General features: G+C 45.3%; 1 protein-coding gene across 4 annotated transcripts in view; it reads left to right on the forward strand.

Moving 5' to 3' along the window:
* Positions 1-7,490, forward strand: part of LOC110538283 (serine/threonine-protein kinase N1) — a 57,854-nt gene extending 50,364 nt beyond the window's left edge. For all 4 annotated transcript variants that reach the window (XM_021625002.2, XM_021625003.2, XM_036938556.1 and 1 more), the window contains exon 23: positions 6,391-7,490. In XM_021625002.2, the coding sequence (XP_021480677.2) occupies positions 6,391-6,594 (204 nt within the window). In that variant the 3' untranslated portion in view covers positions 6,595-7,490. The remainder of the gene's footprint in view (positions 1-6,390) is intronic.
* The last annotated feature ends 9,662 nt before the right edge of the window (positions 7,491-17,152 follow it).

Consider the following 17,152-nt stretch of genomic DNA (forward strand, 5'->3'; position numbering starts at 1 on the left):
TCATCATAATATGATGAATCTGAAGGAGGAGCATAAGCTGCACATATGTATACATCATTGTCACAATAGATTGTACCTTTGTTAAGTTTTAGCCAAATGTGAGTGGTACCTTTTTTCATTTCATTCAGTGCTAAGTCCTGCTTATGCCAAATGATGATTCCACCTGAGTCTCGGCCCCGTTTAACATTTTTATGTTTGATTGATGGTAGTAAACTTTCTCTATAGCCTGAGGGACACTGAGTATCTATGTCTCCACGACACCATGTTTCCAGTAGGATTATGATGTCCTGTCCCTTGATGTTTTTAATCAATTCTGGATTTGTTGTTTTATAACCAAAATGTGAAGAGTATAGGCCCTGGATATTCCAAGAGCTGATAGTTAATGATCTCATTTATAATAAGTGATATTCACTGGTTTGAGTAAAGTACATCGAAAAAAAAAAAGAAAAAAAAATACTATATATATATACACACACACATATATATATATACATATATATATATATATATATACACACATACATACATACATACATACACACACACACACACACACACATACACACAATATACATACACATATATATATATATACATGCACATACACATACATACACACACACGCGCACACACACACACACACATACCATTACATATAGTAATTATTATAATACCGGTGTCAATACATTTAGGAATATTTGTAAACAAATTAATAAGAATGGAATAAGATTGCATTGTACTTATTTTATGTGCAATCTACAACCCTGTGTGTTTGTGTGTGCGTGTGCGTGCCCGTGTGTGAATTAAAGGGACTGTCTAGCTCAGTAGTCTGCATATTAGTTGCAGTAGTTGGCGCACCTCTCCTATCTCTGATTGTTCTAGGGGTCTTCTGCCAGAGGTTACCTCAGCATATGTAGGCTGACGATCTGACTGATACATGGTGTGGACTGCATCATGTGGTCTACTTCCCTGAAGGGCAGTGTTCTGACCGACCCTGGAGTAGTGGTCAGAGCTGTGTTGTGATGGGCTGGGTCTAGTAGAGCTGTGTTGTGATGGGACAGGTCTAGTAGAGCTGTGTTGTGATGGGCCGGGTCTGGTAGAGCTGTGTTGTGATGGGCCGGGTCTGGTAGAGCTGTGTTGTGATGGGCCGGGTCTAGTAGAGCTGTGTTGTGATGGGCCGGGTCTAGTAGAGCTGTGTTGTGATGGGCCGGGTCTAGTAGAGCTTTGTTGTGATGAGCCAGGTCTAGTAGAGCTGTGTTGTGATGGGCCAGGTCTAGTAGAGCTGTGTTGGGATGGGCTGGGTCTAGTAGAGCTGTGTTGTGATGGGCCGGGTCTAGTAGAGCTGTGTTGTGATGGGCCAGGTCTAGTAGAGCTGTGCTGTGTTGGGCCTGGTCTAGTAGAGCTGTGCTGTAATAAGCCATGTCTGGCTCTTTTCTCCTCGGGATGGTGGAGGTACTGTTGTTTCAGAAGGTGGGGCGGGGGACCTTTGTTGCTGGTGTGATGGGTGTGTGGGTCCCTGCCAAGTGTTGCATCTTTTAGGTCCTTGGCAAAGGTTCTGATACTGTCCTGATCAAGATGTATATTATCATATAAGTGTTGACATGTCAGAGTGGGGTGGTGAGCCGTTCTGACGTTGAGCAGTGAGGCACAGTCCACAGTGATCTGTTGATTTATTTTTTCGATCAACTTTCCTGGGAAGTCTTTTCTTGGTAGGAGGGTGGACACAACTACAGTGCCTTGCGAAAGTATTCGGCCCCCTTGAACTTTGCGACCTTTTGCCACATTTCAGGCTTCAAACATAAAGATATAAAACTGTATTTTTTTGTGAAGAATCAAAAACAAGTGGGACACAATCATGAAGTGGAACGACATTGATTGGATATTTCAAACTTTTTTAACAAATCAAAAACTGAAAAATTGGGCGTGCAAAATTATTCAGCCCCCTTAAGTTAATACTTTGTAGCGCCACCTTTTGCTGCGATTACAGCTGTAAGTCGCTTGGGGTATGTCTCTATCAGTTTTGCACATCGAGAGACTGACATTTTTTCCCATTCCTCCTTGCAAAACAGCTCGAGCTCAGTGAGGTTGGATGGAGAGCATTTGTGAACAGCAGTTTTCAGTTCTTTCCGCAGATTCTCGATTGGATTCAGGTCTGGACTTTGACTTGGCCATTCTAACACCTGGATATGTTTATTTTTGAACCATTCCATTGTAGATTTTGCTTTATGTTTTGGATCATTGTCTTGTTGGAAGACAAATCTCCGTCCCAGTCTCAGGTCTTTTGCAGACTCCGTCAGGTTTTCTTCCAGAATGGTCCTGTATTTGGCTCCATCCATCTTCCCATCAATTTTAACCATCTTCCCTGTCCCTGCTGAAGAAAAGCAGGCCCAAACCATGATGCTGCCACCACCATGTTTGACAGTGGGGATGGTGTGTTCAGCTGTGTTGCTTTTACGCCAAACATAACGTTTTGCATTGTTGCCAAAAAGTTCAATTTTGGTTTCATCTGACTAGAGCACCTTCTTCCACATGTTTGGTGTGTCTCCCAGGTGGCTTGTGGCAAACTTTAAACGACACTTTTTATGGATATCTTTAAGAAATGGCTTTCTTCTTGCCACTCTTCCATAAAGGCCAGATTTGTGCAATATAAGACTGGTTGTTGTCCTATGGACAGAGTCTCCCACCTCAGCTGTAGATCTCTGCAGTTCATCCAGAGTGATCATGGGCCTCTTGGCTGCATCTCTGATCAGTCTTCTCCTTGTATGAGCTGAAAGTTTAGAGGGACGGCCAGGTCTTGGTAGATTTGCAGTGGTCTGATACTCCTTCCATTTCAATATTATCGCTTGCACAGTGCTCCTTGGGATGTTTAAAGCTTGGGAAATCTTTTTGTATCCAAATCCAGCTTTAAACTTCTTCACAACAGTATCTCGGACCTGCCTGGTGTGTTCCTTGTTCTTCATGATGCTCTCTGCGCTTTTAACGGACCTCTGAGACAATCACAGTGCAGGTGCATTTATACGGAGACTTGATTACACACAGGTGGATTGTATTTATCATCATTAGTCATTTAGGTCAACATTGGATCATTCAGAGATCCTCACTGAACTTCTGGAGAGAGTTTGCTGCACTGAAAGTAAAGGGGCTGAATAATTTTGCACGCCCAATTTTTCAGTTTTTGATTTGTTAAAAAAGTTTGAAATATCCAATAAATGTCGTTCCACTTCATGATTGTGTCCCATTAGTTGTTGATTCTTCACAAAAAAATACAGTTTTATATCTTTATGTTTGAAGCCTGAAATGTGGCAAAAGGTCGCAAAGTTCAAGGGGGCCGAATACTTTCGCAAGGCACTGTATATTGGTTGTTGGGAACATAGCCTGTGCCCGTTCTGCCACTCTTCTCACTGCCCCAGATACATTTTCACCTTTGGCATGAAGGTCGTTTGTGCCAGTGTGGATGATGATGTTGTCAGGGGTGTCAATCCTGGTCTGACTGAGTAGCTGCATTGCACTCTCAGTTGTAGGACACCAGAACTTATACACCTGGTGTCTAGGGAAGAATCTTTCCTGGACCAAGAACTTCCCATTTGAATCAATTAGGATTGCAGTTGTGGGTGATTGTCTGGGTGGAGCAGACTGGGAGGCTGGTATTCTGACCTGGGCTGGAGCAGACTGGGAGGCTGGTAGGTTAACCTGGGCTGGAGCAGACTGGGAGGCTGGTATTCTGACCTGGGCTGGAGCAGACTGGGAGGCTGGTAGGTTGACCTGGGCTGGAGCAGACTGAGAGGCTGGTAGGTTGACCTGGGCTGGAGCAGACTGGTAGGCTGGTGCAGTGTCATCCGGCTGTGTAGTGGAGGCCATGCTGGTCTCAGGTTCTGCTTGTGTTGTACCAAGCTGGTGGACATGTTCTCTAGATGCAGAGGACACAATGACTCTCTGCCGGTTGAGGGTGTCAATGTACCTCTCTTTTTGTTCAAGCTCCTTTCTTGTTGTGCTCAGATGGTCTCTGAGGTCATCATTTGTCTGACTCAGCTTGTCCATTCTGCTTTCTAATTTAGCTATGGATGCTCTGCTCTCCTCCCTGAACTGTTTCATCTCTTCTTTGAGTTTCTGGACAGTGTCCTCCTCTTGAAGCTTGTTCTCTCTGAGTTCTATGACCTCTGCTTCGACTAGAGAGAGGGTGTTGTGGAAACGTTGCATAGCAGGTGTTCTTATTGAAATTGTCATGTCCTTGACTCTGTCTGCTGCAGGTGAGGCAGGTAAAGGGACGTTGAGGGCTTCCTGCTGGGTCACAGAGACCATTGGGGTCTGCTTTTCTCCATCTCCCTCCTTGACTTTTTCCTCATTTTCTGAGATGATGTCAGCGTCTGCTTTTAGGGTAGCAAACCTATTCTCAAAAGCCTGGAGGCTTGAATCATTGCCTTGTATCAATACAGTTCCATTATTATATAAGTTTACTGTTTGATATGTGTTGCTCTGGTCAGCTTCTTCAAAAATGCGGATCTGACATCCTTGGCTGATGCCTCTCTTTTTTAAGAAAGGGAAATGGTTGCAAATAACCTTTTTCCATATGTTCCCTCGATTGGTATTAAAAATTACATTTGCTCTTGTTTTGTAACTGGTAAGATCTGCAAACAGGCATTCATGGTTCTGTCCCATCAACAAACCTTTGAAACTTTTCTTAGCTTTCTCTGTTTGGATGTCTGGTGGGTAAACAATTTCCATAGCAACGCTGGTGATGTTGGCTACAATGTTGCAATAGAAGTGCTGTTTCTTGTATTATGCTCTCTTGTTTCTTCAGAGGACTGTTTCACTTTGAGCTCATTTTTCAGCAGCTGCTCAATTTGGAACTTCGGAACTCTCCAATCCAAACTCCAAACTCTCCAATCTCTCTCTCTCTCTCTCTCTCTCAAGTTCCCCCTCTCTCTCTCTCTCAAGTTCCCCCTCTCTCTCTCTCTCTCTTTCAAGTTCTCTCTCTCTCTCTCTCTCTCTCTCTCTCTCTCTCTCTCTCTCTCTCTCTCTCTCTCTCTCTCTCTCTCTTTCAAGTTCCCTCTCTCTCTCTTTCTCTCTCTCAAGTTCCCTCTCTCTCTCTCTCTCTCAAGTTCCCTCTCTCTCTCTCTCTCAAGTTCCCCCTCTCTCTCTCAAGTTCCCTCTCTCTCTCTCTCTTTCTCTCTCTCAAGTTCCCCCTCTCTCTCATGTTCCCTCTTTCTCTCTCAAGTTCCCTCTCTCTCTCTCTCTCTCTCTCTCTCAAGTTCCCTCTTTCACTCTCTCTCAAGTTCCCCCACTCTCTCTCTCTCTCTCTCTCTCTCAAGTTCCCTCTTTCTCTCTCTCTCTCTCTCTCTCTCTCAAGTTCCCTCTTTCTCTCTCTCTCAAGTTCCCTCTCTCTCTCTCTCTCTCTCTCTCTCTCTCTTTCTCTCTCTCTCAAGTTCCCTCTTTCTCTCTCCCTCTCTCTCTCAAGTTCCCTCTTTCTCTCTCTCTCTCAAGTTCCCCCACTCTCTCTCTCTCTCTCTCTCTCTCTCTCTCTCATGTTCCCTCTTTCTGGATCATCCAAATGCTCTCTAGCAAACTTTAGACGGGCCTGGACATGTACTGGCTTAAGCAGGGGGACACGTCTGGCACTGCAGGATTTGAGTCCCTGGCGACGTAGTGTGTTACTGATGGTAGGCTTTGTTACTTTGGTCCCAGCTCTCTGCATGTCATTCACTAGGTCTCCCCGTGTGGTTCTGGGATTTTTGCTCACCGTTCTTGTGATCATTTTGACCCCACGGGGTGAGATCTTGCGTGGAGCCCCAGATCGAGGGAGATTATCAGTGGTCTTGTATGTCTTCCATTTCCTAATAATTGCTCCCACAGTTGATTTCTTCAAACCAAGCTGCTTACCTATTGCAGATTCAGTCTTCCCAGCCTGGTGCAGGTCTACAATTTTGTTTCTGGTGTCCTTTGACAGTTCTTTGGTCTTGGTCATAGTGGAGTTTGGAGTGTGACTGTTTGAGGTTGTGGACAGGTGTCTTTTTATACTGATAACAAGTTCAAACAGGTGCCATTAATACAGGTAACGAGTGGAGGACAGAGGAGCCTCTTAAAGGAGAAGTTACAGGTCTGTGAGAGCCAGAAATCTTGCTTGTTTGTAGGTGACCAAATACTTATTTTCCACCATAATTTGCAAATAAATTAATTAAAAATCCAACAATGTGATTTTCTGGATTTTCTTTTCTCATTTTGTCTGTCATAGTTGAAGTGTACCTATGATGAAAATTACCGGCCTCTCTCATCTTTTTAAGTGGGAGAACTTACACAATTGGTGGCTGACTAAATACTTTTTTGCCCCACTGTAGATGATTCAATTCACCTGGATTCTATGAACCAATCCGGTCTCTCTGTTCCCCCTCTCAGGGTGTGGACTGGGAAGCGCTGCTGCAGAGGCGGCTCCCGCCCCCGTTCGTCCCCAACATCAGGGGGAGGGAGGACGTCAGCAACTTTGACGAGGAGTTCACCGCCGAGACCCCCGCCCTCACGCCGCCCCGCGAACGCCGCACCCTCTCCCGCAAGGACCAGGACTGCTTCAAAGACTTTGACTACGTCTCTGACCTCTGCTAAGGGTCAAGGTCAGACTCTCCCTTTAGACTGTAAGAGGAACTGATGAGGGACTCTACACTGTGAGAGGGATGTTACCAGGAGAGGCTTACTGCTGTTATGTCCTGTCTGAACTGTGAAGAGGCAGAAGAAAGTTACAGGAGGATGTGAATGCGTGTTGCGGAGATGCTGACCTCTATGGATTTCTGGAGGGCCTTTTATAGGATGATACATGAAGATAATCCGGATGATGTAACGCTCAGTGGATGAGTGCTGGGACACAGTATCTGTGCAGCATAGCAACACTGGAACTGACTGAAGTTTATTTCCCTATAGAAAGTAATGGAGCCCACTTAAAAGATGAAAAGTATCTTCTCTGTAGAAGACAATACAGTTGGTGCAGGGATCATCAGATATGATTACTCTCAAATGGACCTCTCTCTATTGCTTCTCTGTCTGCTGTCTCTCCTCTCCCTTTATCGTTTGCGGCTGCTTACTGTTTCTGTGTGTAAATTCTGATCCTGCCTCAGTCTGTTCCCATTGCTGTCCATCTAGAGTCCTGCACCTCTCATAAATGAGCATAGGGTGGAGCCATAGAGAAGGTCAATTGTTCCAAAGAAATTGAGATGAGTGGGGTGCAGATTCAGTGTATGACGACTGTCAAGGGATGCTAGTGAGGATGATGAGGGTGGAAGGTTGAGGTGTTTTTCTGTGTTTGTGCTGGGTCCTCACTATGTCATGTTACCCATCGTCTTCAAATGGGATACTCCTCTACTGTCCCCACTCGGTACGTCAAGTGAGTTTTATCCTCAATCATTTAGAATAATTTTTCTGTGATTTTAGTTTTATTCTGGTGTTTGATTTGTCAATCATGCCGATGTTATGTCTGGAATTGTGACTTAGTAAAAATGTGAACCCAATGGACTGACTCGCAGCTTTCTGACTCTTCAGCCCAATTACCATTCAGCCAGCTACATTAGCAGCAATTCTTTGAACTTGTTTTTTCATTTTTGTGATATACAACCTATAACATGAGTACAGTAGTGTATATTGTTTATGGATTGTCTCACACAATCCAAACTAATATAACTACATTTGTTTGTCATCCAGAATTGTCTGAACTCCTTTTAAAGCAATGTTAATGCCTGCCGTTACGTTCATTATGTTGAGAAATAGAACAGAGCAGAGTGTGCTGCATGTCACCAGACACCGTTAACAGTAGCGGGTACACTATGAAGACATTCAGTCCTAATGGGCCAAACACGTCTACAGCAGGGCCTTATCTTTTCCATCATTGTGTGTGTGTGTGTGTGTGTGTGTGTTCTCTCCAGGTCAGAAACACACTGTGGAATTTGGAGTCTTGAAATTGGGGTGAAATACAACAAATAAAAGAATAGGTAATTTTAGCCCAGCGGGTTATGCCATCACAGAGCAATAGTTACAGCAGTGCTCAGTGATCTCAGGGGGCTGGAACTATGTCTGAAACAGAGAGTACCAACCAGCAAGAAAGTAGACAAAGACTGACACAGTGGGAAACCAGTGCAGGTAGGTAGGTGTAGAGATGGTGACATATGGCATGGACAAAGAAATAGGAGCGACACTCTAGCACCCTGAGAACAGAGCTGAGTCTGATACTGTACAGCAGGAGAGGATGTGGTCCCATTGTTATTATTCAATGTGCTAATGACAATACTGTGCCCTGGAGAAGAGGAACAGGAGAATGAAAGACAGAAGGAATAATGTGTCAGATTATCATTTTGATGCAGAAAAGAGACAGGGAACATCATTGTAGAGAAAAAAAGGGAGAAAAGATGTGGAGGGGGTGGGGTTAGATGAGGAGAGATGAACGTGTTGATGGTGTGTGTAGAGAGGGGGCACTCAAGCAGTGGGAGTGAGGGGGTCAGGGTGTTCCTGGAACACACTTTTCTCCTCCCTCGTTCTGTCCTTCTTTCCCTCACTCCCATCTTCACTGGAGCCTAGTTTAAAAGGAGACTGCGGTTTCAATTTTTCCTGCACTTTTCTGGTCAAAGCCAATATAAGAAACCATTACCAGGAAGAGACAGGAGTCTCTCTCTCTCTCTCTCTCTCTCTCTCTCTCTCTCTCTCTCTCTCTCTCTCTCTCTCTCTCTCTCTCTCTCTCTCTCTCTCTCTCTCTCTCTCTCTCTAGGACACACTGTAGCAGTCTAGGACACCATGGGCAGTGAAGACCAACATGGCCTTACAAGGAACAGAGACCAACAATAACTACCTTATTGTCATTGTTGGAAAAATATGTGAATGTCACCGATCCAGAAAATATGCTAAACGCAATGACTAACAGGTGTTAGCAAGAGAGACAAATGCATGCAATTATAGATATCTTCCCTGGCTTGGTCTGCCTCAGAGTCCCACTCACATTAACCATCCTCAAACACTTTGTCTGCATTTCCATTTGGCTCTTTCCTGGTTGTCTCAACATCTTTGCGCTGTGTTCATTAGTGGTAAAGCAAACATTTTTAAATGTGTCTGGCCGTACCTCTTGACCGAAACATCAGTCATCACTCAAAACATTTAGAGACATTTAATTAACAAATATTAGCTTTTAGTGGAGAATTTCGATTTGGGATTGGACAATCTGGCCTGTATCCAAGGAGGTAATAGTGCTCTGTTAAATCTGAACTCTATCAAGACTTGTTAACTCTGTCCACTTTTCAGAAACCACCCACTCACAAAATGACACTTTTGAGAGTTTTGCGCCAATAGCGTCAATCCAAAAGTGCAGAAGTCCACAAAGCGTCAGTCCACAATGTAGAAATAGACCTACACAGTAAATCAAGGAGAGGTGAAATGTAGAATTAAATCGAATCTACTGATGTTATCTTAACACCTCAACAGAGTGATACGTTCCCTGGAGTTAGTGCTGATGACGAGTTAATTGGGACTGTATATGTTTAACTCCTTTAAGAGTAACCAGAAACAGGGAGTTAAAACTACGGAGTATCTACAGATGTTGGAGGGGCGTCATTGTCGTATTTCTCAGAATGCTCTGTTGCAGGTAGATTTTTACAAATGGTTTGTTTCAATTTGTAACATGCATTTTCTTAAACTAATATGTAAGTGTTTGGGTTTATGGCAACCATTACTGAGGAGGCTGTTTCAGATTACATGATGTAGGTAGTCTCAAGCAACATTACGCTCTGCGCTGCTCTGACATAGATTCTGAATGTAAGTTGTAGGTGATGTAAAAGTTCTGGACATCCTCCCTCTTAAATGGATACCAGTAGAGATTGGATGTCACATTGCAAGACACCATAATGTGACACATTAGGAAATATGCAAATTGGACTTTACACCCTTATACCTAAAATGGAACCATATAAACCCCAAAATAGTGTTGTTTGACTACATAGGAGTTGAATTAACTCTTGCGATTGTATTGAGTGTAAACGTTACTCGAAATAATTAACTCTAGAATACTGAACAACACTGCAGAGATTAAAAATAATTATTTAGAACTAATACTGTACAGAGTGAAACCCAATGAAGCAGAGTTAAATATCAACACTAAATTGAGCGTACACAACTCTGAAAAAATAACTCTGTTGCCAGAGTAAGTTTTACATTATTTTCTGGTCAAATCCCAAAACCCTGAGTCTACTTAGGAGGCGTTGTTGAACTCTGCAGAAGACACTGTCTACTTGGACCTTCCAGTTCCGTACATTGTCCTAGTGTGCACCCAGCTACTTGTATGAACTAAGCTGTGCTATGTTAGCATTGTGAACAACCACAGGCACGTGGTTGCCAACAGATTTGGGGTCAAACACCATCTCCTCTGTTTTCTTTACATTGAGGATAAGATGGTGCTCATCACACCACTTGACAAACCTTTGAATTTCTGACCTGTACACAGTAGTATCAGCATCTTTATACATCACACCAAGGATGGCGGTATCATCAGAAAACTGAAAAATATAGTTATTAGGATTACTGCTAGTGTACTCATGTGTGTACATGATGAATAAGATGGGTGAACTCCCACAACCCTGCGGGCCCCTGTGCTAATGTCTCTAGCCTCAGAGAGGGTTCTGTTGACACTAACCTGCTGAGTACGGCTAGTCAGGAATGAGTGCTACCACCTTATGATACAGGAATTAACACTTGTCTGCTTTAAAACTGACTGAGTAGGACATGTGGCTGTGTTGTGTTAAACGCTGAACTGAAATAAATAACAGGCCTCAGGGTTTTCCAGATGCTTAACAATGAGATGCACTATGGTGTTGATTGCATCATCTTGTCTCACAACTTTTCTTATAGGCAAATTACTAAGGATCTAACACAGGGTTCACATCTGAATGGAGCTCGCACACCATGATCTTTTTACAGGGTTGATTTCCAACCTAGGAACACAATAATCAATAACAATGGAGACAATCACATTATCACACTCAACAGAGAAGTCATGTACATCAAATCTTGCATAAAAAAAACATTTAATTCATTGGCTTTGGTCAGCTCATCTGGTGTGTGCAAGGATTTATTTTGCAGGGTTCATGTTGGTGATTGTTCGCATCGACTCCCACCATTTTTTGGAGTTCTTTGTAAGGAACTATTTGTTCCCACTGATTCCGTGTGTTGTTTCCTTGTCTCTCTGAGCATTTGGTTGAGCTCCTTTTGCACCCATTTCAGTTGTTGTTTGTCCTTGTTTTTGAATGGTTGCCTCTTGCCTCTTGCCTCTTGCAGTTGATCCAGTCCTTGACCTCATTTGTGATGTAGTGTGTGTTGTTTGGGTATGCCTTTTTGTCTTCTGGCATATCAGAGTCAACACAGAAATGTATGTAGTCTGTGACAACCTGTGCTGACTTGTGCATGTCTAACTCGTGAAAAATGTCCCAATCTGGACACAGAACATCCCTTTAGTGATTCTATACTGTCCTGCTTCCAGACATTCACAGATTTCACAAGGGGTTTACTGCTCCTGAGCTGTAGGTAGGTGGGAATGAGCTGGGCAGTGTTGTGATCAAGCTAGACAGGGGTGGTTTGGCTCTAGCTGTGTAAAGGAGATTGAGGATGTACTGAGAGCTCCAAGTGAACAGAGAACCTAGCCGACAAGAAAAGGACGGCTATGGAAGGAAAAATAAATTTTCTATTCATAGAAAGGTGGTCATTAAAAAAGGCCTGACTGAGACTGAAAAGTGAGTATTTAGGACGAAAACAAGTCAGCAAGGGTGATGTTCTCCCTCTGTGGAAAGGGTTCTACATGGATCCTAAAAGGGTTCTACCTGGAACCAAAAAGGGTTCTTCAAAGCGTTCTCCTATCTGGACAGCCGAATAACCTTTTTAGGTTCCACAGTACATAGTGTATGTTCACATACATTGCAGTCAAGACTGGAATTTTCATTTAATTTCCGTGGCCATACTTCTTTTCATAGATAGATTGCATGTCTGCTCATTTAATTCTCAAGCCACCAACATAATATTTGATAGACATCGTTTACCAACTGGGGTCATTTTGACCCCAAGAAGAAACTATTGGAAAAAGCATCAATCACAGCAAAATATCAACTTATGTTTTATCAAAACATCATAAAACATTTGATACATGTTATCTGAAGTAAAAGATGACCAGAATAGACTGTTATTTTAGCAAAATTACAGTTAATCAGCATATTCTGTCAAACATATATATGCATTTTTACTTAATAAAATTTGCAGCTTTTTCCAAAGTACAATCCACATTAGCACTAAAAAAAGCAAATTTACCGTCATTTAATTATAGTATCATTTAGTTTTCAGAATTTTTAAGTAAATATCAATTGTCATATTCATGTGGTCAAAATGATCATATTTTAAAGGGGCAGTACACCAACATTTGAAATACATTTTATTGACAAAAAGGATTCAATTCCCTTCAAAAAGTGATTCTGAGAGACAATGACCAAAACTATTGCAAAAAGCATGCCCACATCTAAGTCACTACAAACCAAAGTATATAGCACCAAACATATACGTCCAAGTTGCACACATAGAATATTGGAGGATGTTATAGGAATTCTGGTATTTATGTCATATTTTCAGTAGAATAAGTCTTTTTTGGAGAATACAACACTATGTGTACATTTAGAGGGTAGCTGGTTTTTGTATTATTATTTTATCAGGTATTCATAGCACTGACATACTTTTATCAGCTGTTTTGACAACAACTAAGCATGTATGTGGTCTTACCTAGTTATAAGCATTTATAACCATAGGCCCTAATATAACTATATTTCGGAGAATACACACCAATACAGCTCTCTATGTAGATTCAGAGCCTATCTGAGTTCTGTATTTCAGTTCTATCAAGTATTGACACCATTACCAGACCTTGTATACCTTTGGCAAATTTTATATATAAAAAATAAGGTTATTTTGGTTTTGTACACAGTCATATGATGCGTGGTATAGAAAAGTTACAACTTAGGAGAGTACATGGGGAGCTCTGCAGATGATATGTCTATTGGGTCGAAATCACTGATACAAATCACTGGTGGTGTGGTTAACAGGTCCCCCTCCACCCTCTGGTGGGTAACTTGTTATGTCTCCAGAGAATCCTGGATTCAAATAAAGGTCCTATTTATCCAATTACTATAGGCAGAAGTATATGTTTTTGGCTGAGGTCAAAATTATCCCAAATGACTTACATTTTTAAATAGTCCATATTGATAGAGAAACACTAAACAATTATTTAGATTTGTTAAGAACAAGTTGATTGACTAAGTCATAAAACATTTTAAGAATTTAATAAACAAACTTTGGGCTGTAATGACAAAAATATGCCCCTTGTAACGGCTTTCTTCCTGGGAAGGAGAGGCTGACCAAAACGCAGCGTGGTTAGAGTTCATGTTATTTTAATAAGGTAACTCAACATGAACAGAATACAAAACAATAAACGTGGCAAAACCGAAACAGTCCTAGCTGGTGCAGAAAACACAAAGACAGGAAACAATCACCCACAAACCCCAACACAAAACAAGCTACCTTAATATGGTTCCCAATCAGAGACAATGACTAACACCTTCCTCTGATTGAGAACCATATCAGGCCAAACACAGAAACAGACAAACTAGACACAACATAGAATGCCCACCCAGCTCATGTCCTGACCAACACTAAAACAAGGAAAACACACAAGAACTATGGTCAGAACGTGACAGTAACCCCCCCCCCCCCAAGGTGCGGACTCCGAACGCACAACCTAAACCTATAGGGGAAGGTCTGGGTGGACATCTGGACGTGGACCCCACTCCATCATTGTCTTAGTCCACCTCCTTAGCGTCCTTTGAGTGGCGACCCTCGCCGCCGACCTAGGAACCCTAACAAAGGGCTCCACTGGACTGAGGGGCAGCTCGGGACTGAGGGGTAGCTCGGGACTGAGGGGTAGCTCGGGACTGAGGGGTAGCTCAGGCTGGTTGACGGCTCTGGCAGATCCTGGCTGAATGGCGGCTCTGGCGGCTCCATGCTGACTGGGGGCTCTGGCAGATCCTGGCTGACTGGCGGCTCTGGCAGATCCTGGCTGACTGGCGGCTCTGGCAGATCCTGGCGGATCCTGGCTGACTGGCGGCTCTGGTGGATCCTGGTTGACTGGCGGCTCTGGCGGATCCTGGCTGAGGGGCGGAAGCTCTGGCAGTGCCGGAGAGGAGGAAGGCTCTGGCAGAGCTGGACAGAGAAGCTCTGGCACCTCTGGACTGAGGGGCGGAAACTCTGGTAGCGCCGGACAGGCAGGAGCACCTGTATTGATGGGACGGAGAGACAACCTGGTGTGGGGTGCCGGCACTGGTGGTACCGGGCTGGGGACACGCACCTCAGGGCGAATGCCTTGCATACTATGCCAAATCAACTGCTCTCTCTCTTCACACTCCCCCAATTCTATTAACACCTCCTCGAGACTCTCCTCAACTCCCATCCGTTCACTCTCCTCCATTCTGTCCAATAACTCCTCGACCCTCTCAGACTCAGCCCTCAGCTTCGCCGATAGCTCCGATAACATCCATGGCTCCTTACGGTAAACAGGGGGAGTTGGCTCAGGTCTGGCTCCTGACTCTGCCACACTCTCCCTGTGCCCCCCCCCCCCAAGAAATGTTTGGGGCTGCCTCTCCCTCTCTCATAGTGCCGCCTCTCTGCTTTCGCTTTCGCTGCCTCCAGCTCGGCTTTGGTGCAGCAATATTCCCCTGGCTCTGCCCAGGGTCCTTTCCCATCTAGGATCTCCTCCCAAGTCCATTTTTACAAATAGTTCAGCCTCTCCCACTGCTGCTGCTGCTACTGCCTCTGTTGCTTTTCCTGCTGCTGCTGTTGCTTCTCCTGCTGCTGCTTTTGCTGCTGCTGCTGCTGCTGTTGCTCCTGCTGCTGCTGCTGTTGCTTCTGCCGCCGTCTGTTACCACGCCGCTTGGTCCTTTGTTGGTGGGTGATTCTGTAACGTCTTTCTTCCTGGGAAGGAGAGGCAGACCAAAACGCAGCGTGGTTAGAGTTCATGTTATTTTAATAAGGTAACTCAACATGAACAGAATACAAAACAATAAACGTGGCGAAACAGTCCTAGCTGGTGCAGAAAACACAAAGACAGGAAACAATCACCCACAAACCCCAACACAAAACAAGCTACCTTAATATGGTTCCCAATCAGAGACAATGACTAACACCTGCCTCTGATTGAGAACCATATCAGGCCAAACACAGAAACAGACAAACTAGACACACAACATAGAATACCCACCCAGCTCACATCCTGACCAACACTAAAACAAGGAAAACACACAAGAACTATGGTCAGAACGTGACACCCCTGGGGTCAAAATGTATCACGTTCTGATCTTAGTTCTGTTATTATATATGTGTTTTAGTATGGTCAGGGCATGAGTTGGGTGGGTTGTTCGTTTTTCTATAATTTGGGATTTCTGTGTTCGGCCTAGTATGGTTCTCAATCAGAGGCAGCTGTTAATCGTTGTCCCTGATTGAGAATCATACTTAGGTAGCCTGAGTTTCACTTTTGAGTTGTGGGTGTTTATTTTCCGTGTTTGTGCCACACGGGACTGGTTCGTTTGTTTCACGTTGTTTGTTTTGTATTTTGTAGTGTTCAGTTTTCTTATTAAATTATCGACACTTACCACGCTGCAAATTGGTCCGATCTATCTTACTCCTCATCAGAGGAAGACGACGAACATTACAGAAACACCCACCACAAAAGGACCAAGCAGCGTGGTAACGGGCAGCAGCAGCAATCGCAGGACTCCTGGACTTGGGAGGAGATTCTGATCGGCAAGGGACCATGGGCACAGGCTGGAGAATATCGCCACCCCAAGGTTGAGATGGAGGCAGCGAAAGCCGAGAGGCGGTGGTATGAGGAGGCAGCACATCGGCGCGGCTGGAAGCCTGAGAGGCTGCCCCAAAAATGTATTGGGGGAGGCACACGGGGAGTGTACACGGGGAGTGTGGCGAAGGCAGGTAGGAAACCTGCGCCAACTTCCCGTGCTTACCGGAGAGAGAGAGGGACCGGGCAGGTACCGTGTTATGCTGTGAGGCGCACGGTGTCCCTGGTGCGTGTGAATAGCCCGGTGCGGTACATCCCAGCGCCTCGTATCGGCCGGGCTAGAGTGGGCATCGAGCCAGGTGCCATGAAGCCGGCTCAGCGCATCTGGTCTCCAGTGCGTCTCCTCGGGACGGTGTACATGGCACCAGCTTTACGCATGGTGTCCCCGGTTCACCAGCACAGGTCAGTATGGACTATTCCACCTCGCCGCACTGGCCTGGCTACGGGGAGCATTCAACCAGGTAAGGTTGGGCAGGCTCGGTGCTCAAGAGCTCCAGTGCCCCTTCACGGTCCGGTCTGTCCGGTGCCACCTCCACGTACCAGCCCTCCGGTGGCAGCCCCCCACACCAGGCTGTCTCTCTGTCTTCTCCCTAATGGTGCTCCCGCCTGTCCAGCGCTGTCAGAGCCTTCCTCCTCTCCAGTGCTGCCAGAGTCTCCCGTCTGTCCTGAGCTGCCAGAGTCTCCCGTCTGTCCTGAGCTGCCAGAGTCTCCCGTCTGTCCTGAGCTGCCAGAGTCTCCCGTCTGTCCTGAGCTGCCAGAGTCTCCCGTCTGTCCTGAGCTGCCAGAGTCTCCCGTCTGTCCTGAGCTGCCAGAGTCTCCCGTCTGTCCTGAGCTGCCAGAGTCTCCCGTCTGTCCTGAGCTGCCAGAGTCTCCCGTCTGTCCTGAGCTGCCAGAGCCTCCCGTCTGTCCTGAGCTGCCAGAGCCGCCAGTCTGTCCTGAGCTGCCAGTCAGCCAGGAGCTGCCAGAGCCGTCAGTCAGCCAGGACAGTGACAGTACCCCCCCCCCCCCCCTAAGGTGCGGACTCCGGCCACAAAACCTGAACCTATAGGGGGACGTGGACCCCACTTCACCATAGTTTTTGTCCGCCTCCTCAACCGCCCCCGTGGCCTCATATGAGCGGCAACCCTCGCCGCCGACCTCGGACTGGGGACCCTCGCCACGGGTCCCGAATGGACGGACAGGCGGAGCCGTAGTCTCCCGTCCTTTCGGGACCCGTGGCGAGGGTCCCCAGTCCGAGGTCGGCGGCGAGGGTTGCTGCTC

Source organism: Oncorhynchus mykiss, chromosome 12 (genome assembly GCF_013265735.2).
Source record: "Oncorhynchus mykiss isolate Arlee chromosome 12, USDA_OmykA_1.1, whole genome shotgun sequence".
Classification (NCBI taxonomy): Eukaryota; Metazoa; Chordata; class Actinopteri; order Salmoniformes; family Salmonidae; genus Oncorhynchus; species Oncorhynchus mykiss.